Raw genomic sequence first — 24,830 nt, forward strand, 5'->3', positions numbered from 1 at the left:
AATTAGAAATTGCAGGTTGCTGTTAGAGGAATGTTGAAAGTGAGAATGTGTGTTACCTGTTGCTGCGTCTCCTGTTGTCTGAAGCACTCTCCATGTGGATGCTTTTGTGTTGGTTGGCCTCAGAGCTCGTCAGTCCTCATCAGAATGGTTGGCCCAGTTCCCCATAGGACAGGCTCTGTCGGTGCGACTCATGGCAGCAAGTTCAGTTCCCTGCAAACTACCTGCCAAACTGGTATAGACAACCTGGACTTACCTCCATGTTTTACCTCTGGACACAGATGCAGCTCTCCAGAGATTGTCTTATTCAAAGTGCCCCAAACTTACTTGCTTGCCATCCTCTTTTCCAGAAAAAAACAAGAACCCAAATGGATGGAACCCCATGGAAATTTCCCCTCTTTAAGCAAACAGCCCCTCCCCTCCCCGCCCCCTTCCCCCCCTACACACTGGCATGGACGATGCTCTCAGCTTCCTGGGCTGCCCACCGTCCACCCCACTTGCTGGGCAGAACCACCCAGTTTGGGAATGACTGGTTTCACTTAAGGACAGCATGGAGACCCCAGACTCATTTGAAGTAGTGGGAGGATTTCTTTGTCAGAGGTGAGGCTGAGGTGACCTGGTGCAGAATTCTCACTCGGCCTCTCCCGTGGGTGTGAGTGCACAGCTCAGCTCCTCAGTTGACCCCACCTTGAGATGGAGAGAATGGACAAGTAGTGTGCTCCGTGCACGGCAGTCGCTGTGTTTGCGTTTTCCCCTGGGATATAGATCTGTGGTGGGAGGTTTGTGAGGCCAGGTCACCGTTCACTTAGGTACTGTCAGACAGCGCTCCTCTGTGCCTGCCAATACTCATGCTATTAATACGAGGATGCTGAAACTAGTCCCTCTCGTGACTTCGTAAAAAATAATTCTGGGGCCACACCTGATTGTGGCTGGTCTCGGTTGAGCAGGGCCACCTCCATTCAGAGCCCAGCACTGTCTGGCTCTTCCTCGCCCAGCTGCCTAGACCCAGTTGGACGGTGGAGTTTCTTGCCTGGCTCTGCTTAGGATCAGGCTCCTGATGGAGGCTTCTCTGGGTTTTACCTTTTTCTGGTGTTGGTGCTTTTGCTCTCCTAACAAAGTATTTCAAGCACCTCAGTTGCTTCTGTGCAGGTTACGATGGCCATGAAGGGCCCCCCACCGTTCCCAGGGATGCCTCTCCTGGGGGGCCCCATGGGCGGCCCTCCACCACCGCCCGTCCGGTACGGAATGCTGCCTCAGCACGCTAGACCTTTTGGACCTCGGCCGATCCCTCCGAACATGCCCTCATTCGGTATGACGCCTGATAGTGATGACTGTTGGGGGAAGAGTTTTCGTCTTTCCTGTTTCTCACTGAAATTTTAATACTGCCGCGGGGCTCTTACTGAATAGCTTCGTTTTCCTCTAGCTTCGTAAGAGCCACTCGAGGAGAGTGCACAGGCCCGTAACATGGCTTCTGTAGTATCTCAGACACCTGTGGCTGTGTGCTGCTCCGTTCTGGCGAGAACTTGCCACCCAAGCTCGGGGAGGACATGGCTCTGCATGGGAGGGGCACGGAGAGGAAGAGGGAGGGAGCCCTGGGCCCACGGCATGCACACATGGAGCCCCCAGACTTGGCTACGGGTCAGTTATTTCACATCTGCCCAGGGCAGCTAAAATGGACTTAAAACACAGGAGGGGCTGGGTCTGACCCCGCCGGGGCTCTGACTGACCTGGGGGTCTCCTGAGGCCTCACTGGGAACCATCGGTGAGAAAGGTGATGTGTCTGAACACCTGGGCCTAGTCAGGTCATGTGTATTTATGGGACTTTCTCTCTTCTAGGTCCTGGCCTGCGCCCACCACTGGGCCTGAAAGAATATGCTCCAGGCATTCCGCCTGGAAAACGGGACGGGCCCTATGACCCTCGGGAATTCATACCTGGACATGCACCGTTTAGACCATTAGGCCCTCCGGGGCCCCGAGAGTACTTTATTCCTGGTACCCGATTACCACCTCCACCCCACGGGCCCCAGGACTATCCACCTCCACCTCACGGGCCCCAGGATTATCCGCCTCCACCTCTCGGGCCCCAGGATTATCCGCCTCCATCGGCGGCTAGAAACTTAATGCCTTCCGGCTCTCGAGAGGAGGCTCCCCCTGCGTCTCAGGGTGGCAGCCCAAGCGCCTCCCAGGCTCTGAGACAGAGCCCTTAAAACTGTGACTTCTGACAGCTGGTCCGTCCACAAGGAAGCCGACTGGGCGCTATGTGTTTGACCGTAAAGAGTTCACTGACTGGAACATCTAAAGGGGTGGGGCTGAAGAGAGAGCTACAGCAGGTAGGGCGTTTGCCTTAAAAGCAGCCAACTATGTGATTCCCCCGAGCCTGCCTGGTAAGGCCCCAACCCCCAGCCCCCCCCAACAAATCTGCAGGGTGATTTAAAAGTTTTTCAAAATAAGCTGCTCTGGCAGAATGCATTTTTTGAGCCAAACAATTCAAAAATACAATTTCTCCTCTTAATAAAAATTATCTTGTATGCTAGAGCCTCCTTACAACTCTGAAATGTGCAATAAAGAATACCTGTGTTTTAGTTAAATGTAGCATATGTAACTGCTAAATGATTTAGAGTGTCATGAGAAATATGAACATTTCCTGTGGAAATGCTATAAGAACATGTATTTCCATTCTATTTTTTAGTGTACACCAGCTGAATACAGAGTAATGGTGTTTATAAGCTTTTTTTTTTTTTAAAAAAAAATAAAGAAAGAATATTTGGTCGCAAAGACTGTTACGCTAAAATGTTTACTAAAGACCACTAAAGGCTCTCTTCGCCTCTCGCTGAAATCCTTTGTAGTAATAGTTGATAAAACTTTTGGTTATTACTGTTTCCCGAGTGTGTGTTGATTCATTGTGGATTGATTTGCCCCATTTTGGAAACAAGTGACTAGAATTACCAGAACCCAAATGCTGGTTTGGATCTAAGGAGGTTCGACCTGTGGCAGGCTTTGCCTGCTTCAGAGAAGCCAGGGGTGCTGGTGGCACCACCGCCGAGTTGAGAATGATCTGGATTACATTGATAGTAGCACCGCTGTGCTTTTTATCATTCTCACTTGAAGGGTGCTAACAAAAAACGGAAACCGTGTGTCTAAGCCATAAAAGTACCAGAGATGCACAGTGGTAACATGCTGAACCTTGCATGTGGCCCACCTGAGTTCAAGAGCCAAGAGAAGCCCTATTGCCTCGGACTTTTCAAGGATTGAAAAATAACAAAAAACCCTACTAGGAGAAAGGACGACCTAGGATTGTAAGGCTTGTGGCATGCCCGAGGGCCACAGTTACAGGCTGTCAGCTTTGTTTCTGCTTTGGGCTATATCCAGTCGAGTGACTGGTGGTGGTCGGGAGTGACAAAAAACACCTGAATTGCTTAGAACTCTGGTGCTAAACTCAGTTCTTTTTGTTGTTTGAGCCTACAAAACTGTTGCCTCTTAAAGATAGTAAACCTAAGAACTTGGGGTGGCACCTTCCACAATATTAGACCCATGATCACAGTACATCTTCAGTTATTGCCAAGGCAATATTTTAAAATACTATTGTCCTAGGGATTGAGCCCCGGGGATCACACATGCGCTGTACGGATCTGCCCCCACTTGTGACTGGCAGGCTTCATTCATCACCCAGGAACCACGTGGGGCCCAGTGGGCATCAGGGTAACCCAAGGAAGCCACAGGTGAAAACCAAATTGGGGGCAATGGCAAGAAACCTTTAAGGGGCCCAGGAGTAGGACTGGGGCTAAAGGAAGGAACGAAGGCCAGAAGGCCACACACAGGGGAAGGGTGAGAAGCATTTAGATATCAGAGCGTAACTTGAAAACGCCAACCCCCTCAAAGTACAAAATGACATGATGAAGGAAATTGTGACTTCTGCAGGGTCTGTGCAGGGGCCCTGTGGTGGGGAACTACTAGGGACTCCCAGTAATCCCTACACGGGGGTGCTGGGTCCTAGGGCTGAACTGAGTTATGTGTGCACAGCACGTGCTGCTGAGCCCAGTGCTATCTCCCTGGTTCCTTGATTCTTAATTTTTTTTTGCCTTTTTTGGGGGGGGTCACACCTATCTCATGCACTGAGGAATTACTCCTGGCGGTGCTCAGAGGACCATATGGGATTCTGGGAATCGAACCCGGGTCGGCCACGTACTAGGCAAACGCTCTACCTGCTGTGCTACCGTGTCAGCCCCAATAGTCTTTTAATAGATTTATAGTTAAAAAACCAACATAATGGGAAAGGTGAATGAAACCTAAATTTCAAATCAAAGCTCTTGAGGTCTTTTAAAGCCTCGGAAGCCGTTTGTGTGCTTACACTCAGTTATCAGAGGAATGCCAGCGACAGTGGTTTGAGCAGTCCCGAGCCTGCCGTGGTGCCGCCTTCCCGGGCCAGCCCAGCACCACTTCCTGCGCGGCGCCAGGAGCACTAGGGGTGACGGTGGGCGGGGCAGTGGCCCACTCGGCACAGGACAACTGCTGGGGCCCGTGGTGGTGAGGCAGCAACATTTCCTCCTGGACAGTGTCTGCCGGAGCTTTGGTTACTTGCTCGAGAGCCCAGCTGAGAGCGAAACTGAAACAGGAGAGGAGCAGTTTGTGTTGCTTCAAGACTCATTTCCGAGGCTTGGTTCTGAAGGCTTGTCAGTTCCACGTCCGCATCTGCGCCTCTCATGCCGACGGCAGGAGCGTCCGTCACAGGAGCCACAGGGGAGCGACTGCAGACACTTTCTAAAACAACTGCTTGGACATGTCTTAGGCTTGTGAGAAGAGAATGTCAGACACTTGCTGCACGTGAATGTTTCCCAGGGGTAACTTTCCAGGTGGTGTCGCCACACGGGGAAGGCTTAGAAGCACTGAGATGGTCAGAGGTGCCGATCATTGCACAGGGTACCGAGTTCTTCCTACCAGGCACTGCCTGTGAGGGGGAAAAATCTGTTCCTGCTTCTTGAACTGAGTCTGCAGGGGCTGGGGCTGACAACTTAGCAGTTTAGAGCTCAATCAGTAAGGAAAGAAGGTAAATTCTTCATCCCTGTGAGCCACTTTGGACGATTATTTTGGAATTTAAGATGACCAGATTTGGCTCAAAATTGAGGCTCAAAGTTTTTTAGAGACAAATGACCAAACAAGGGAAATAAAGCTGAGATCTTAAGGGCAAAGGGCGTGGAGTTCTTTTATGTGCTATCTTATTTGAAAAAGCAACAGGGAATGGTCCAGCTGCTTACTACACTCAACACTAGGCCAAGGACTCATACACTCCATGCTTAGCACTGCTCATTTAAATAAGAACGAGTAATGTGGGCTTTCTACCTAACCCACAAAAAGCCCACCCTAAATGCTCATGTTCTGTTATCGAATACCCATTGTTATGTGTACTATAAAAGTTTTATTTATGCCCCATTAAAATAGCAATGTCATAACAAGCTAATGACTCACATATTTCCATATGTTTGAGTGCCAGTATATCTAAATAGGAAATAAATGGTAAGCCTAACTATATAAAAAAAATAAAGTATTTCGGATTTTGCATACTTGTCACTCCAAGAAGAGGTATGCAGGTTTAAGGTTTCACAATCAGTTGTCAGAAAATCAGCATATCCCTGCAATATCTAGTTAGCATCTGACCCAAATCAGTCTTACATCGCATGATTTAGACACTATAAGCCCACCTAAAACTTTGTAATTATTTTGAGATGGTGCCACCATTAACTTAAATAGGATTATAATGAAGGAATAATGTGAAGTAGAACAGCTAAATTGATATGACTAAAAATATACTCGATGTCTGAAAATCAATCTGGTTATCTGGAAAAATTGCAGCCATCACCTGGGAACGTGCCCACAGGGGCTATGCATCTGGCCAAGGCACATGCTAAGCAAGGGGAGGGGGAGTGGAGGGGCCGCCTCCGAGGAACAGCCTCACGTCTCCACACCCACATTCTGAGCAGCGATACCGGTTCAACTCCTGTTCAAGCTGCTTCAAAAGGTGCCACCCACTTCAACCCCAAGTTGGACATGAACTCAGAAAACCAAAAGAGTGTATTAGAGCAGAGTGAAGAGATGTGTAAACTCTAGCACATTCCTGTTGCTGACGTCAGCCTGAAGATGAGCTCGAACCACCCACCACAGCTGTTCCAGGTGCAAGGCGGGAGTAGTGGCAAATCGGACAAGAGACTCAACTGCACAATGAATAGAAAAGTAAAAACATTTCCCATCTACAATCAGCCTGTTTCCAAAGGGGTCTGAGACGCCAGCGATGTGCTGGGATTTGAATCCTGTGGCACAGAATTCCAGTGCACTCTGCAGGCTCCTGGCACGGCACAGCTGGCTTCCTGCCTGCCGGCGACCAATAGGCTGTCGTGATGGTTTTGACCAAGTGGTCCGATTCACAGAAGTTCCAGGCTATTCATGTCAGGATCACTCCTTGTGTAAAGTCTGATGTAGATGAAGATAAAGTGGTTTCTTGGTCAATAGTTGCAATTTCTTTCTTTTAAAGTCAGTGGGCTTCTTGTACCTGTAACCACAAGAAAACCATTGTCAGCTGACTCACTGCAAGGCCGCATACCGAGAAGAAACGCCAGTCTCCAGTACCCAGTCCATGTGCGTGCCACTTACAGTTCTATTACGATTGGTCCAGGTTTAATCTCATCCATCTCCATGAACGCAAAGCACTTGGTGCTGGTAAATCTCTTTTTAGGTTTGTAGTGTTTGAATTCAAAAAAGATGGCCGCCCCTGAGGTGAGAAAATGAACACCTAGCATTAGCCTTGGACGGTGAGTACATTTCTAGTGGGACAAGAAAGTGATTGCCCCATGCCCAGACCAAGCGAGAAGTGGGTCCTTTCATTATGTGGAATGCATTGGTTGTGAGGGACAGGCTGACTCTAAAACAGCCCTAAATGCAGTGACATCTCCCTAACCACCGGTTCTATAAGGCACAGCAAAACTTCTGGACTACACTTGTCTCCAAGTATACATTCGAGGATTAGTTGGATTCTGGAGAATGTAAACTATGGAATGCCTCTGAAGGAAGGCAGTGATTAAGAATTAACATTAGTCACAGAAATGTGTTGAGGACTGGGGAGAGAGAACCGGGGGTAAGGAACTTGCTCTGTATGTGGCCGACCAGGACTGACCCCAGCACCTTAAATTGAGAACAGAGTCAGGAATCAGGCCTGAGCTATCAGATTTGGCCCCTGGCCCAAAGGGAGGCAGGGTTAAAGGGTTCATCAACTCATTTCCCTGCACCTGAACTGAAACCTCCCAGAGTCCAACTCGGGGGGTGGGGGGTGGGGTCTACTAGAGATCAAAGAGCATAAATCTGGTGCTCGTTGGGTTTTCAAATCCTTTCATTTTCCTTTTCTCAGAACTGTTAGGGCCCATGAATTCCTATCCCACAACAGAATGACTGGACTATTGAAAAAACTCAACTTGAAGATAAAAATCAGATTTCTTTTTTCAGCTAGGGGATCCATCTCATAGAATTTGAGATGTGAATCCATGTGAAAATACGCACATTTGGAAACAACAAAATGCAACTTGGAAACAGTCTTTGGAGGAACTTAGACCATTATCTGCACCTGTCTCATGAGAAATTCCCGTTTCTGGTGTCCCAGGTCTCCCTGGCCCAAGGTAAGAACACAGTGGGATGCCAGTGGAGTTGAGGATTCACCCAAAGTGTGTCATTAACACAGACACCTTTGACAGCAGCCGTGACACAGAATGAGTGAAAAGTGAGCACTGGATCGTGGACCTTGAAGACAGGTCTTGCTTTAGGGGCGTCATGAACATAGAAGGATGAAGGAGAAAAGTCAGGCCTGGGCGCTCACCCCATCTCTGCCCACCCCCCCTGCTCCCCCGGCTCCCACTTGGCCTGTTTTTCAAAGCTGAACAAGCATGGGTACGATGAACACGGGCCACGGTATATGCAGATGTTCGCACCATCCTCCCGGTAGCTCTCCGGCAGACTCAGGAGGATCACCCGGTGGTCACCCTCAGTCCGGCCGGGAAGCCTGACTCGGTCTGGCTGGGGCTGGCGGCTCCTTCCTGCTGGGAGCCTTGCCAAGGGCCCTCCCCATAGATCATCAAAAATTCCAGAGGCAGGGACACTCTTCACAAGGTGTATTTGCATCTTTTGTTTGTTCGGGCGCCACAGTTGGTGATGCTCAGGGGTCACCCCTGGCTGTGCACTTGGAATTCACTCCTGGCAGTGTTGGGGTGGGGGGACCATATGGGATGTTGGAGATCAAACCCAGGTCAGCCACGTGCAAGGCAAACACCCTACCCACTGTACTATCCCTCCAGCCCTTCTTCTTTTAAAAAAAACAAAAACAAAAAAACCCAACAGAGGCCACATGTGGTGCTGGAGGTTGTGTGGACAGGCCACGGGTGCCAGGGATCCGACTCAGGGCTTTATGCAGGTCAGGCACGTGCAAACTACACGGGTTATTTCCCCAGCCTGGTCCCAGTTATTATCTCACACAAGCTTGCAAACCTCAAGCTCTGCCTTGGGAGAAAGGGACTCGGGAGCAAAGGGACTCGGCACAGACGCGCCCAGGCCTGGAGAGATGCGACCCAAGTGCTGGCTCAATGTGGAAACGTAATTCCTTCCTTCCAAAGACCCACTTTGTCCTGCTCCTCCAGCCAACCAACTGCATGTGGGATCTCTCCCAGTGACATCAGCACAAACCCCCGAGATATCTGGGTATTTCCAGATCTTTCCAACGGCAGAGACGTGAGCACCAGTGCCGAGGAGCAACTCACGCCTTCTCCTGTTCTCAAATGTGAGCAAAACTGTCACCATGTTTCCTGTTCAAGGCAGAACCATTCCAGTTTAAGAACACTGTATTGCCTTCCTTAGAGTACAGCTGGATACTCTGAACCCTAATTCCAACAATTAAACACGACTCCATTTCACTGAAACCAGAACACCAGGTGACATTCACTTCTGCCCACAGGCATGTGGGAGCTACAGCTACTTGCGGCGACAAACCTTTGGTTAGCTTTTCTACATGCTTCTGGAGTTCAATGTCCACGTTAAAATGCACATACGTATCTTCTTTTCTTGAAGCCACAGGCGTATCTTGCACAGGGGTTAAATCTATGCCATTGAGATCTAAGGAGAAAAGACATTTCTGCTTAGGTTCGTTCATACTCGGAGACTCAGACGCTGTCAACCACCTGCAGAGGGGTCAGGCGAAGAGGGGATGCTGGCATCTGTGTGGGTGGGTACCTGAGGAGCTTTAGGGCGGTGCTGGGTGCTGAGGGCAGAGGGGCAGGCTAGGAGGAAGAAGTGGTGCCTGATGGGGTACAAGGGACTGGTAAGAAGTGAGAGGGACTTCCGATGTGCCTGGAGGGAAAGACTATGTTTTTGTATGAAAGAAAAAATTGGGGTGAGAATAATACACGACAGAGTGCCACCACATGCCCTCTTTCCCAGCCGGGATCAAGTCCAGGACTTGGGAAGGCAATGGACAGCCCTTGTACTCAGACAGGGAACCAACACCACCTCTGCCAACAGAAGTGTTGCATAAGTCACCGTGTCTGTATCAGACCCAAGTTCTGGTTACAGCTGCCGTAACACAACCCGACTTACACAACACCAGACGGTTGGTGTATGGCTTTGATTTCGTGGAGCCAGGAATCTGCCAGTTGAATCAAAGTCACACAGTCATTTAGTGTCTACTCAGAGTTCGCGTGTACTCCTCAGGCCTATCTTAGGGGGATTTAAGATGACTGAGTTCTTTGATTATTTCCGTCAGCCCCTAACACACACACGTGTGAGGTTCAGTGTGTTGCAAAGGGGAAATAGTACCTACCATAATATTAACATGTACTGGTTATATAATGTGCACTTTTGAATGATCCACTAAACAAAAATGAGATTTAAGTTCTGCCCAATAGACTCATTTTGATTATCCTGATACTAAAAGTTAAAGACTGACAAGAGAATATTGTGGCTCATGCTGTCTCTAAAATTCTCCTCTGGGGCTAAATTCTAATTTCTCTTATTTGGCATTCTTTTTTGGCAATGAACCGAGGCAAAAGGGGTGGTGGTGTTGGTTATATTTATTTTAATTACTCACAAAAATTTCCTCCAATTTCAGTTCATGTGTTTCTTTAAATTGCTTAAAACTGCCGATTAATTGGAGATTGGATTCACTGTACAGTTATTTCTGAATAGTAAAAACTTCATCCCCAATTACCCAATAATTCTTTTTAAAAGACTGCTGAGTGACTTACATATAAAGTGTTACTTGGCATTTCATACAATAAAAAATTTCAGTCACTGTGATCTCTTAAAAAGGCTGAAAAATTGCTTTCAACAATTTGCCACATTGGCGGGAAGGAAAATTCACTCCTCAGAATAATCGCGCTGACCAACACGGAGGCAAAGTTAGGGGCAGGGGTGCGACGTAGAGCTCAGATGGACTGGGACAGTGTCCTGGCTCCCTCCCCCTCTGCAGGCCTTTTCTAAGTCGAAGGAACGTCCTGCTGTGGGGGTGCTGGGGTGCGGGCTTTGCTGAGAAAACCAAATACCACTGAAAGTGGGGAATATTTATTTACTTTTATTGGTTGTGAGGCCACACCTGGAGATGCTCAGAGGTTACTCTAGGCTCTGTGCTCAGGGATCACTCCTGATGGTGCTTAGGGGACCATCTGGGATGCCGGAGATTGAACCCAAGTTTGCTGCATGCAAGGTAGGCGCCCTGCCCACTGTCCTATCGCTCTGGCCCCAGTGGAGGATATTCCTATTTGTTTTGAGGGGTCAGATCCTGACCGTGTAGTGGGGCCTCTCCAGGGCACGATGCCAGGGAGCCACATGGGGCTGAGCAGCACCCCCACAGCCACCTGAGTGCGGCCCATGTGCTCTGACATCTGGTGCCTGTGTCCTGCAGGATGTTTTCTTTTAAAGGCAGCGTGTATGCCTAGTCAGCACCAGTGACAGAATTTTAAGAACAAAAAGACAGTTGCAAAGAAATGCTTTCAGTCCGTCTCAGAAGTGCCAGCCTCTTTCTTCCCGGATGTCCCTGCAGGCAGCAGGAGACAGGATGGTGGTGGTCAAGGCAAGGGCTTAGGAGTCATCACCCGGCCCAGCTTTAGTTCCCAGCATCTCACGGTCCCGGACCATCACCAGCTGCAGCTGGGGGCTGAGCTGGGAGGTGCAGAAACCGTCGTGTGGCCCTGGGCCTCCCGATTACTTCTCAGGAGGCCCCCGCAAAGACAAAAGCAAAAAGCCCCCCAACCAAAAGAGAGATGTCCCAAATGAGAAGCAACCATCAGGGAGTTCGGCAGGGGAAGAGGGAAGGTTACCCTTCACGCTGACGGTGATGTACGGATCGATGCACTGGCCGGCATCCTTCAGGCCGATCTTCTCGATTCTGATGGTGAGTAATGTCATTCCAGGTTCTGAGGGCAACCGAGGCAATAAAGTACCTGGCAGTAGAAAAACAACGAAAAAGATGAACCTCACTAATGATTCGCCAGTAAACATCTTGAGGTCATTGAGAAGCAAAGTCATGCTCCTAACAGTCTCCAGGCAGGCACTATTTGGGCATCCAAACCACCGAACATCACACATCACACCTGCGCTTCCATACCTCATATTCAACACGTAGGCAGAAGTGACTAATTCAAGTTTGTTCAAAATTCAACTTGCTCCTCGAAGCCCAATGACCATGTCACTAAAATATACATCCTATGTGCATGCATGCAGTCTTCATATGCACTCACTTAATTCATATCTCAATGTTGAATGACATGTAATATAGCATCTTAAAGTTTGAGAAATTAAATGCTAGAATCCACCTGTAGTTACTAAAGAAGGAGGAAGATTTTACATTTTTATGTTCATATATTTAATACCTTCAGTCTCATATCCTTTTCTTTCTTCATTCTACTTTGCATATCCCCTCAGAATTAGTCACACTGAGTGATACAAATCACCACAGCAATTGTATGCTTTAAATCTATGCCATAGGTTACATTTTTTAAAAAAGAAAATCCACCCAGATCTACACAACATTCCTTGCCAAATAAAGGGGGGGAGGGGGGAAGAAATCAACTGTTAATAATTTATTTACTTCAAATATTTATGGAGCAAGTATTTACCTCAAATATTCATGCAACCAACATTTAGTTTCACTCCATTAATATACAGACAGCACCACAAACTACAGGGCCTGTATTTATAAAATGCATCAGTTTATATTCTTCAAGGGTTTCTTTGGTTCTGTTTTTGGACCACACCTGTAAGTGCTAAAGGATCACTCCTGGTGGCCTTAGGGATCGAACCTGGGCTGGCTGTGTGCAAGGCAAAATACCCTACCTGCTGTACTGTTGCTCCAGCCCCTCAGTTTTCTTTTGTATTAAAAAGGTCTTTTACTGTATTCACTATCTGGCTCTCTGTGAACTCTTTAACATATATAGCAAAAAGAGCAAATAGGGCATTCTGGTGAGCAACGCAGCCCGGACAATGCTCCGGACCCGAATCAGGGTCAGCAACACCGGGGGGCCGCAAGGAGGAGGTGCCGCCAGCACACCTTCTCCAGATGGAGCCCTGGCGACACTGAGCAGCAACTAACATGGCTCCAGGATTCGGGACTGGGACACATCCGAGCCGCGTGGCTGCTAACGCGGCTGCGCGACCTTTTCTTAAACCTGAAAACATACAATCTTTTAATGGAAAACTAATTATCAAATGCCTCCTTATTAGGGTTATCTTGTTTGGGGATATAACTCCCACAACAATAGTGAGTTTTGTGTTGAAATATGGAACGTAATCAAGGTGAAGAGAAAATGAAGTGAAATTCATCAGTTATACAGTTGGGGTGGGGGGCGGGGGGTATACCGGGGATTTTGGTGGTGGAATATGGGCACTGGTGAAGGGATGGTGTTTGAATACGGTATAACTGAGACATAAACCTGAGAACTGTGTAACTTTCCACATGGTGATAAAATTAAAAAAAAATAAAAATAAAAAAAAAAAAGAGCAAATAAACAGTTAACAGAAAAACCTGAAAGCAAACACACGAGAACAACTTCTTGGGTCAAAAAATTAAAACACCGCCCCTCTGTCCCCACCCAGTGTCGTTGATCCCAGCACACAATCCCGGCTTTTAAAGAATGTTATGATGCACCCAGGCATAAAAACATTCTGCCTGCAGCCACACTGTATGCAAGCTATTACCAAGGACTGTAATTTATAACTTTCTGTTTGGGGGCCATACCCAAATAGCACTCGAGGGTCTCTCCCAGAGGTGTTCTGGGGTTTGTGTGGTGCCGGGATCAACCTGCATGCAAAGCAGCGCTCAGACCCCTGACTGGGCTGTCTGTGGCCCCTGCAGCTTCCTCATGTTTACAGTGCAGTATTATACTCTAGAAACGTGCCACAGTTAATGTACCCATTTCTTCTGCTGATGGCCATTCGAGTGCTTTTCTGGATATCATTAATACTTTTCTTATACTGTTAACATTTCTACTAGACATCTTCCCGGTACACATGCTTTGATAAGACGCAGACATACATTTCTGGATGTATAAAATTCTCGACACAGAGGAATTTATTGATTTTGGGGCCACATCCGGAGTGTTCGTAGGGTCCCACTCCCAGCCCAGGGCTCAGAGGTTGCTCCTAGCAGCACTCAGGGGCACAGCTGATGCCAGAGATGCAACCAGAGCCTCCTGCAGGCACAGTACGCGCTCAGGCTGTAGCGCTCTTCCCAGTCCCCTGAGAGGAATTTCCAAGTTACATGGGACAATGAAACCAGGGTGACTATGTAAGAGCAAATTTCCAGAGTGGATTGGTACTCCCCACTTCTGCTTGCAATTCCCACTGCTCCGTCTCCTTCACGGCACTCGGGACTACGAGATTCTTCTTTGCAGCCACATGGGTATGAGGGAAAGTCGGTGCCATTTTAATGTGCATTTCGCCAAAACCTAATGTGACTGAGAACCTCCCCAGGGTGCGTGCCTGGATTTTCTTTCCTGATGTGCCTGTTCGGTAACTGCAGTCATTTTTGGGTTTTACTTTTGATTTTGTTTTTAGGCCACACGGGGATGTGCTCAGGAATAACTCCTGGTTCTGCTCAGAGATCCCTCCCGGCTGTTCTTGGAGGACCATATGTGGGGCTGGGGACCGAGCCCGGGTCAGCTGTGTGCAAGGCAGGCGCCCTCCCTGCTGCATCACTGCTCAAGCTCCACCTCAGCAATTTCTGTGACCGAGTGTGGGTTTTGGATTTGTAGGAGCGCTCTACTATTTCCAGGAGCGTTTGTTTAGACTTCCCGAGTAACCGCAGCCCTTCATGGCTATCGAGCCTCCCAGGGAAGTGATATTCCACGAGCACTGCCACGCGTGGCTCCCGGAGGAAGGAAACACTAGCCGGGAAGCTTGCGCCTGGCCTCCTGCAGCCTGGCCCACGCCATTCTCTCCTTTGCTCATTTCCTGACGTCACAGCTGTAGGTGGCTGTGTGCAGAGTCACGTGACTCTGAGGCAGGCACTGTGCCTGCAGGTGGTTTGGGGGGAACCCAATACACACAAGACACTTGTCAAACAGTCTTAAAAATCTGTTTAGGATTGGCACAGCACAACAGACAGGGCGCGTGCCTTGTACGCGGCCAACCTGGGTTTGATCCTGGGCTTCCCGTGTGGTCCCTAATGTCCACCAGGAATGACTCCTGAGTACAGAGCCAGGAATAAGTCCTGAGCACCACTGGGTGTGGCCCCCAAACAAGAAAAAAAAATCCACAGGAAAAGATGAGCATGTGCTTCGGAGAGGTTTTATTTCCCACTAGCAAAAACCCAAGGAAGTTCCAAGGCCTCTGGCCTCTGGGTGAAACAGAGCATTAGTGATGTCTCTAGCTGGGCTCTGGGGACCCAGCCTCGTGCCTCATGCCCATCAGGCTCGGGCTCAGGACTGCGCACCACCCGCCTCGCGGTTTGACCGACACCCACCGGGCACTCGAGCGGGAAAGGAATCCGGGGAGCCTGCGCCCGCGCCACCCTCCTCTTCATCTTCTTCAAATTCCAAATTCTCTTCTTCACCAGGAGCTAAGATTCTTCTATAGGAAAAAGGACAGAAGAGTGAGTAGTACAAGCCAACACGCAGGGAGTCTCAGAGCTGCTCCTTCCCCGTGTCACACTGAGCATGACCGTGGCTGCATGGGTGTCAGCGACACGGCTGAGCACAACGGCGACAGTCGAGTGCTGATCACACAAATGCAGCAACGTCTGAAGCACCGGCGTAAGATGATAAACGAAGACAAATTAGTGCTGGTTTATTTTACCTTAAGGGGACAGGCTGAACATCAAATGGGAATTCCTTATTATATGTAAGAATATTCTTTAGGACTGGAATAAAAAGAGAAAGAAACGTGAGTCCTTCAAATGCCCCAATTTTACCATGCATGTTTTCACTCTGAATCAGTTTCACTAAGCGTTTTATCTATATTGGGGCCACACCTGCCAGTGCGTACTCCTGGCTCTGTGCTCAGGGATGGCTCCTCGCAGGACTTGGGGAACTCTATGGAGTAACAGGGACGGAACTGAGTCAGCCACATGCAAGGCAAGTGTCCTAGCCACCGTATTATCTCTCCAGCTTCACTCAGCATTTGAATACTTAAAAAAAAAAAAAATCCAATCCTACCAGGGTCCAGGGCCACATGTATTTCCCCACTGAAGGTCTTAAGAAAATGAAAATACCCACAATATGCCCCAGGTAGATGTAATTTTGGAATACTGTCAGATCCTCAAGGAGGTTAAGTCTGACCCTCAAACTTTCACGGGTAACAAACCCGAACAGTTTTTCTGTATACGCGGAAACCGGGGGTACACGAGAAAGACAGTATCCCTTAGAGCATGTCGGTGAAAAGCTCAGCACGAAGCGGATGGAACAGAGGGGCACGAGCAGATGTCTGAGCAGACTTCCCTCCAACGCCACAGAGCGAAGCCTCTGAAGCAGGAAGGCGAGAGCTGCCAGACACTCTGTCCAGAAGCCCAGGGCAGCGATTCTCACTCCTGACGGCACTCTGGGGCTCTCACATTGCGCCCGGCGGTCCTGGGGGACCCAACTCAAGCCGCACACTCGCGAGGCAGCGCTCTCCTGTTTGAGCTGCCCCCAGCCCCTTCTGACCCTTATCTATATACATTTATACAAAAAGGAGGGTTTATCCTTAAGAAAAGTCTTCAAACCACAGCTCCTGCACTTCACAATCAATCTCTACTTCTGTGACTGCATTCTGGCAGGTTCTACGATCCCGGCTACAGCTGGAGAGGCGCTGTCACAGCCTCTCTGGCCGTGGAGGATCCCAGTGACTCTGCAGTCACCGACGGTGAAGGGATGGCACTGCCCAGGCAACGGCAGAGCCGCCTACGATGCTGCCCTCCGCTTCCGCAGCGACTCCAGTCCCAGGTCCCACGGTGCAGGCCGCAGCCGAGTGTCTCCCAAGTGCAGAGGCTGCAATTCTCTCAGCGACAAATAGGAGCCCATTTGGTCACATATGACCTGCTTCAATCCCAAGTCCCTCCGTGAGAAAGACTAAGACCTGGGTCTGTCTCTCATCCACCCCTCACTCCCTCCAGCTCTTTCCCTCATGCCTCCTCTTCCTCAGCAAGCACGCCATGCTCCAGGCACTGCAGGCACCAGCCTCAGGCCCTACTTAGGGAAAGCAGATCTCGAAGCTGCTTTCGAGTGTGTAAGGCCGAGCGTGTAAGTGGCGCGGAGGGAGAACGTCAGCATGCAGGCACTGTGCACTTCCAAAAGGAAGTTGGTAGAAGACACCTGGCTTGGGGCTAGTGGGACCTTCCGCGTAGAAACCAAGTACCCAGAGAACAGGACAGAGCAACTGAAACAGAACGAGTCTGGCTTGTTTAGGAACAGAAAGAGCCCTGTGGCTCAACCTGATAAGCCCCAGGGAAGTGGCTGCCGACAGGAGCTGCAAGCTTAGAAAGCCGAATCTGGTCCCACAGCCAATGACTTGAGATTTACATGTCTCTCAATCTGAGTTTTTACAATTCTAAAATATAAATCTAATTCTCTCAACAGTTGAGGGAATTCAATTAAATAATGCATATGAAACTGCATGGGATAAACAACAAATAATAATAATAATTTAAAAAATACAGAAGGCTACCTCATTATGCAGTAATTCTGCCCAGAGTTTCCCAAGGTGCCCAGATAATTAGCTCCTGCTTCAGACCTTATTAAGCAATCCTACTGTAACAGGGGCAATCCCCAGCAGTCTTTGTGGGGTGCCTGGGGCTCTCCTGGTGATGTGTGGCTGTCAGCAAGGGCTTGAGAGTGAGGTACTCGGACCCAGCACAGGGAGTCACAAAACAATTCCGGTGATGCCAGGGCCCAGGAGTGCGTGGAGAGAGCGCTGGCCCCGCGAGGCCAGGCAGGAGCCTCAACACCTGAGCCCTGCAAAGGCTACTTCTAACAACTCTTTGCAGAGCTGGTGGATGATGGCGTATGGGCCGCTCAGCACATCACCCTAGCAGGAAGCATTTGGAGAAGAGCGGGAACTGGAGCCTGCAATAATGAAATATTAACGATCAAAATTTACTAGTGTAATGATGCAGACATCAAGTAGTATCTCTTTGTTTGGGGGCCATACCCAGGGGTGCCTGGGGAACCAGGTGGAACTAGGAAGAAAAAGCATGCACTCAGCCCATTGAGTTATTTCTCTGGTCCAGTGATATTTCAATTAAAGGAGGGAAAAATATCAGCAATTTGTATACATATAAAACTATCAATGAACAAGAAAACTGTGCTACTAGGAGTACCACATATTTGTATTTTAATAGAAAATTTAACATTATATTATTTTCTTAGCTATTACTATCTTGAAAAGAAAACACCTGTTTGGTACTGTACTTCAAAGGATAGCATCTGGTTTTTAAACTCATGTGAGTAATTTTTTATTTTTCTTTTTGGGTCACACCCGGCGATGTGTAGGGGTTAACCCCTGGCTTTGCACTCAGGAATAACTCCTGGCGGTGTTGGGGGGGGTGGGGGGGCATGTGGGATGCTGGGAATCGAACCTGGGTCTGCCGCCTGCAAGGCAAACGCCCTACCCGCTGTGCTATCGCTCCAGCCCCATCATGTGAATAATTCTGATGCAGTAAGAACAGCTTTTTTTATTTGCGTAATTACAGGCTAGGTTTCCATCTCAGAAGGAACTATGGAGACGGAGATTCTGATGCCCTTGCAGAGTGAGGCTTCGCTTAAACATTACCCAGGATTTTCCTCTCAGTCACACTAGGAAACCGCAGGAGAATTTGGAGAACGAAATTGGGCTCAGTTTCCTGGACATGATGAGCACAAAGTCCCTCATGGATTGGGATCAGTTAGTTCCTGCTGCTGGGGAGACACCTGAGGGTGCTCTCCTCTAGTCACACGGCAGCACCCTTGTGTTCTCTGCTGGGGCATGGCCTGCTGCCCTCTGAGGCAGGCAGGCAGGCACATGCAGGCACACACACACACACACACACACACATACACACACACACACTCACAGATACAGACTCTCACACAATCACATACACACACACTCTCACTCACACACACGACAGACTGCATTCTGCTTTTTCTGCCTGATTTGTTTCATTTGAGGGGCTGGGAAAATGAACAAGTGCTTTCCATTCAAAAAGGTTATTTATTTTTTTAAATTAAGAGAGATCACTAAAGACACTCAAGTCTATTTAACTTAAGATTTTTCCCAATGCCATACTGTATGAAAAACACTGACAGATTTTGTAGGGCAAACACAAAGGTCACTGACAGGCTCCTTGAGGAAAGAGACAGAGATGAAAGAGAATAGTATCGGCCAACTGCTATGTTGGTAAGTAATCGGATTCTTACAGTAAACTAAAGGTAGAGTTTACTTACAGCTAGAGAGAGAAGACCAAGTATTTGGAGAAAAATAGAAACAGGAGCTTTAAATAGTGAAAGAACTTTATAGGGGATAATTTATTGGGGGTAATTAGGGAGATACATTTGAGGAAAACTAAGGATTAACGTAAGAAGATTAAGTAACTACTAAAGATCTTATTTAAACCTTGAAAAGAATGTATTAGCAAAATACATCAACTGTTTCCATCACGCTGAAAGGTAAGAGTGTTGGATGAATTTTTCTTTCCTACAGTCTTTTTTATTTTTTGCTTTTTGAGTCACACCCAGAAATGCTCTGGGGTTGCTCCTGGCTCAGCAATCAGGAATTACTCCTGGTGGTGCGGGTGATCAAACCCAGGTTTACCGGATGCAAGGCCAATGGCCTACCGCTATACTATCACTCTGGTCTCTCCTTTCATAGTCTTAAAAGAGGCTGAGAGCAGCTTGACTGATTATGATCATTGGACCAAAGAAGTAGCCCAATGGACTGAGTGCATGCCTTTTTTTTTTTTTTTTCTTTTTGGGTCACATGTGGCAATGCACAGGGGTTACTCCTGGCTCTGCACTCAGGAATTACCCATGGCGGTGCTCAGGGGACCATATGGGATGCTGGGAATTGAACCTGGGTTGGCCTCTTGCAAGGTAAACACCCTATCTGCTGTGCTATCGCTCCAGCCCTGCGCATGCTTTTCAATCCCTAGTATCACCTGCTGCTGAGTACTGAGTGGGCAGAAGACCCAGAGCACGCCCAGGCACAGCCCCCAAACAAACAGATGTTAACTGATATCTACAGAATTACAGTAGTGATTTTTTATTCGTTAATCTTTCATTATTACTCCAGGCTCCAGTTTCCACTTTTCTCCAAATGCTTTCTTACTGGAGGCTGTGCTGAGGGCTCTGCCACATGCAGTCCAGGGGGGTGCCCAGTGCTGAATGCCACTGAGCGGGAGACAGACCCCCAGGGGTGCTCCAGAGCTGAATGCCACTGACTGGGAGACAGGGCCGGTTCACCGGAATAGTCAAATATCGATTTCTAGAAAATGTTATTTCTGATGCAATAACTGGTAAAAGTACATGCTGTGAGACACATACATGTATGGTATTAGAGTCCAACAGGGCAAGTCCAAGAAGGGAGAAGTCCAAAGACAAAGAATTACACAACATGTCAACAAACCACCAAAGTCTTTCCGGTCCATCCATGTCCAGGCAAAAACTCTGTGACCTAGGAATAGGGGCGGGCAGGCTCCCCTTCAAGTTTGGCCCAACAGCCGCCAGGCCCGACCTTCTCCACCCTAGAGTGCTGGGGCCACTTAGCACATCCTCCAAATTTCACAGTGCACACAACCCAGTAAGAGTACAGAAAATATGATTATCGTGTGGAAGCCTGGCACACTCAGTGAGCTAAAATGGCAACATGGAAGGCTCGACAAGCACCAATCAGCTCAGGAAACCCTCAGAAAATGACTGTAATGACACCACTGTGAGATATAAAAACTATCACAAATTGACTTTCACTGATCTATTTTCTGATGATTACTTTGCCATTTTATTGTAACAAGCAATATGATATGTTTGTGTCTGCTAAGTAGGCAGGCCTGGGGTGGAAGGGAGACCTGGGACATTGGTGGCAGGAAGGTCACACTGGTGGTGGGACTGTGTTGGAACACTGCATGCCCAAAACAACTGTATCATGAACAACTTTATAAATAAAGAAAAATAGGAACAAAGAAATATTTCATAGAGCAGCTCTAACATGTGGATGACAACTTTATAAATTTGTAATAACAAATTTATGAAAGTATTCTGTAATTTTTACCATTTTCACCACAAACCTTTTAAAAAAGAAAATTAAAAATATAAATATTTAACTAGGCTTCCACTGTAAGAAGTGGGGGCTGATACTAAAGGTTGATGGTACTTAGAATTGACGCTGATGCTGCCACCTTTTAGTGCCTAAAATCGGGTGTGCTGGAGGGCACACACCTGGTCAACATGCAGTTCTGCATCTGTAAATTATAAGGTAATGTGCAAGGGCCAGCTAGCAAAACGCGATCGAGACGATTTATCTGAATATTCATCGTACAGCTACTTTAGAAAAGGCAATCATTGCTACCAATGAAGTACTCCACAAGGCAATGAAAAAAAATAATTAAAGGGTTGAAGAAATAGTACAGTAGGCAGAGCGCTTGCCTTGCATGTGGCTGGCACAGGTTCAGTCCCCGACATCCTATACAGTCCTCCAAGCACTTCCAGGAATCATTCCTGAGTTCAAGGCCAGGAGTAATTCCTGAGCATTGCTGGATGTGGTCCCCAAACCCAAAAAATAAAAATAAATAAAGATTAAAGTGTGTTTACAGGCAGGGATATATCAAGGTAAGTGTCCTATGATATATATCAAGGTCAGTGTCCTACGATCTTTGTTGCCTACATATGTGTAAGATGAGTGGTTGACAAGCCTCACAGTCTATGGTATGTGCAATTCTTAAATTTGAATTGGAAACAAGTTGTGGGGAAACGCTAAAGAAAAAGAGTGTACAGAAAACTGCAAGCCCCTAATTAGTCTATCATTTTAAAAAGGTGGACATTATAATTGTATTTAGGACCATTATCTAACAGGAACATCCTAACTACAGTTATAATCTTTTTTAAGCCATCAATGTACTTCTCTTTAAAAGTAATACGCAGCTAATTGCAAAAGACCAGGTATCATATGGATATGAAAGCGCAGGATTTCTTCTGGGGCTGATAAAACTGTCCGAGCACTGACCGGGGGGGACAGCTGATACTTGTGTCTCTGCCTGTATTGCTAACATTTCAATCTCTAAAGGAGTATTCATTCAAACCAGGGAGCAGAGCTTTACTTGGCAGTATTCTAACCACGAAACATTTGCATGAATTATTTACTTCAAATAAACTTTCAAGGAAAGAAAAATAGGAACAAAGAAATATTTCATAGAGCAGCTCTAACATGTGGATGACAACTTCTGATGACACACAGCCTAAATAGGCATCAATGATTATTCACTTGATATTCTTGATTCTATTATAAATGATTACAAGAATAATTGTGATCCAATTAAAGTGATTAAAACAAAATGAAGGTGAATGCAAATATTGCTAGGCAGCCTATTTGATAACCTAGAATCAAATAATTTTTCTATTCTATAATGGTAAAATTCCTATAAAAATTATAGGAATTTTTAAAAAAATCACATAAGTTGGTCCAGCTGATAAAATTGAAGCCAGTATTTATGCTAAACAATCTTTATTTCTATGCAAGACTTTTCTGACAGAAGTTTCCCTGAAAAACATAAACTCTGACTTACTTGGCTCTAGCTTCTTTAGGTCCTCCAGCTTAAATTCTTCTTGGGACTGTGTGGACTGAATTCAAAATATTCATGTTACAGGGTTTTATTATAAATATTTCACCGAACCCTATGTCTTTAGAGTGAACTAAACATTCAGAAAGTAGATAAAATAAATGAACCCAATTTCTTGCTTACAAAGTAGAAAGTGAAGTCTCACATATTGCTTTTTGTTTGATATATTTGAAACACTCAGGATAGTAACAGAAAAAATAAGTTTATGTATTTCATCTTTACAGTTTATAAAAAATTGACTAGATCTTCTCTTTTTTCCTTTTGGGTCACACCCACTCAGGGACTACTCCTGGCTCTGCACTCAGGAATTATTCCTGATAGTGCTCAGGGGACCATGTGGGATGCTGAGGATGGAACTGGGGTGGGCCACGTGCAAGGCAAACGCCCTCCCCGCTGTCCTGCTGCTCCAGCCCCATTGACTAGACCTTTTAATATGGATTCAGCACTTCAATAGCCATTCTCATAAAACTCTGAGACAATTCTGTTCTGGGTGTAAATGTTTAGTGCTTTACCTGAATGGTTCATATCAACTTTTTACATTCTAGAAAGATAAAAAAGAAATTTATTTACCTGCAAAGCTGCACTTCGTAATTCCAAGCATGTTGCAATTTTGCCTATGGTCTTCTGTAGAAAAAAAGAAAAAGCCAAAATACCAAATATATTATAGCGGCTTAGTTCTCAAGTTAATTTTTAATGACAAGGAACTGTAAGTTTCAGTAAGCAAGCTTCATTTCTTTTTTTGCATCTTGCAGACTTGAGGATTGGGAGGCAGAGGGCTGGATAATGGAGAGAAGGTGGATATACAGCCTCTCCTGACCTAGGAGGCTACAACCAATTTCAAATTGCTTTGATGACACATAATTTACATTTATTTATTTACTTGTGCTGGAGGCCACATCTGGTTGTCTGTGGGGGCTACTCTTGGCGCTGTGCCCAGGGATCACTCCTGGTGGTGCTTAAGAGGTCATGAAGCCTTGGGGATTAACACAGGGCTCCCCAGACTCACAGCCCTTTCAGCTCTGCCCCCATGCCCTAGCTGACAGCTAACAAGAGGAAGGGAAAGGAGTCCTGCCTCCGTTCTTCCCTGGCTTTGCCTTCTTTTCTCCAATAAGTCAAAAATCTGCTGAAAGATGAAAAATACGAATTCTGGAAGAGAAAACATTAGTATGATTTAGTTTGATGTTAAGCCTGATCTTGACATATGTTCGGTTAAGTATATAGGCAATATTAAACAAAATCAATATTTGTGATAAATGATGGTAAATTTACAGCCAGCCGTTTGATATATTATGAGCTATAAAATGGATATAAGTGAGAGGGCAGTCCTTGCCTTTACTCAACTCATGCTCGATTAGAGATAGGACACATACAGGATCACTATAAACAAACAACAAACCCCAGAGAAACTCAATCCTGCAGGCTTCAGCACTGAGAACTACTAGGTGCCTTGAAAAATGGACAAGAAGCTCTATCAGAAACCAAGGAATGAAGACTGGGAGGATTTCTAAAAATAAAGCGTTTTGAAATCTGTTGTGGTTCAGCTGCCTCAAGTCCCAAGAAGAAGCAGGGGACACAAGTGGGAAGCGCCACGAGGAGGTGGGAGTGGTGACTGCGGGCGGGCTTGGCGAGGGCCTCTCCTTACTTGACCAGTAGAGCGCGAAGGTTTGCTCAGAATGCCAGTCACAGGTGCCCGAGAAGGAGGCTTTCGAAAGCAGTGAACACCAGCTCAAGGGGAAGATGGAAGAGACCAAAGGTAAGATCAGTCCGATGATTTCGACTGCACAGGTCACCAGTGACCAGGCCACAAAGGGGCCAAGGTAGAAAAGCAAAGGAGGCCACAGAAGACAATCGTCTGAGTGGGCAGCCGGCGCTGATGATCAGGGGAAGGCTTACGTCTTCCTGAGGGACATTCCCCAAGTTTACATTAGGTAAAATCCAGACCACAACGTGGAGGATTTATGCAATATTTTATACAATGAAAAAAGGTGCTTTTGGAGGCTAAAGGTTTTAAGCGCCATGCATATGGTGGTGCTCTGGGGCTGCTTCTGGCCCTGTGCTCAGAAGTGACCCTCAGGGACCAACCCTGGGCCAGCTGCGTGTCAAGGTGCTCCTGACCTCCTGCACTCTCTCTCCAACCCCAAAAGATGTTTTCCCGTGTTCTGATGACTTGCAAACATTTAGCAAGCTGGAGTTGGTGAGTTTTATTTTTTCTCCTTTGCCAAAAACACTGGCCTGGCCCCAGGACCTGAGCTCATGAGGTCTATGCAATTCTGAAGATTAAATAGCCATTTTATTGACTTCTTTGTTTTTTTTCTTAGGAGGCCACACCTGATTGTATGAGGGAGCTTTCCCCAGCTTTATGCTTGCAATTATTTGCATAAAGGCAACTGTCAATCCCAGGACAGTCTTTTCAGCCCTTAAATACTTTAATGACTCACAAAATGAAATATTACTGAGCAAACTCCAACTCTTAGGACAGAAAACAGGTACCTACAGTTAACTACTTTCACAATCTTCTAAAAATAAGTTGTGGGGC

General features: G+C 47.0%; 2 protein-coding genes across 5 annotated transcripts in view; one reads left to right on the plus strand and one right to left on the minus strand.

Moving 5' to 3' along the window:
* Positions 1 to 2,876, plus strand: part of MIA3 (MIA SH3 domain ER export factor 3) — a 42,280-nt gene extending 39,404 nt beyond the window's left edge. For all 4 annotated transcript variants that reach the window (XM_055144567.1, XM_055144568.1, XM_055144569.1 and 1 more), the window contains 2 exons: positions 1,147 to 1,306; positions 1,834 to 2,876. In XM_055144567.1, coding sequence (XP_055000542.1) covers positions 1,147 to 1,306; positions 1,834 to 2,204 — 531 coding nt within the window. In that variant the 3' untranslated portion in view covers positions 2,205 to 2,876. The remainder of the gene's footprint in view (positions 1 to 1,146; positions 1,307 to 1,833) is intronic.
* A 1,332-nt stretch (positions 2,877 to 4,208) lies between these two features.
* The window catches only part of AIDA (axin interactor, dorsalization associated), a 32,331-nt gene continuing 11,709 nt past the window's right edge, over positions 4,209 to 24,830 (minus strand). The window contains exons 3-10 of the mRNA XM_055144577.1: positions 22,865 to 22,918; positions 22,241 to 22,295; positions 15,310 to 15,373; positions 14,978 to 15,084; positions 11,337 to 11,459; positions 9,016 to 9,138; positions 6,640 to 6,757; positions 4,209 to 6,538 (exon numbers count right to left, since the gene is read on the minus strand). Of these exons, the coding sequence (XP_055000552.1) occupies positions 6,442 to 6,538; positions 6,640 to 6,757; positions 9,016 to 9,138; positions 11,337 to 11,459; positions 14,978 to 15,084; positions 15,310 to 15,373; positions 22,241 to 22,295; positions 22,865 to 22,918 (741 nt within the window). The 3' untranslated portion in view covers positions 4,209 to 6,441. The remainder of the gene's footprint in view (positions 6,539 to 6,639; positions 6,758 to 9,015; positions 9,139 to 11,336; positions 11,460 to 14,977; positions 15,085 to 15,309; positions 15,374 to 22,240; positions 22,296 to 22,864; positions 22,919 to 24,830) is intronic.

The sequence above is a fragment of the Sorex araneus genome, chromosome 7 (assembly GCF_027595985.1).
Source record: "Sorex araneus isolate mSorAra2 chromosome 7, mSorAra2.pri, whole genome shotgun sequence".
In the NCBI taxonomy this organism is placed as follows: Eukaryota; Metazoa; Chordata; class Mammalia; order Eulipotyphla; family Soricidae; genus Sorex; species Sorex araneus.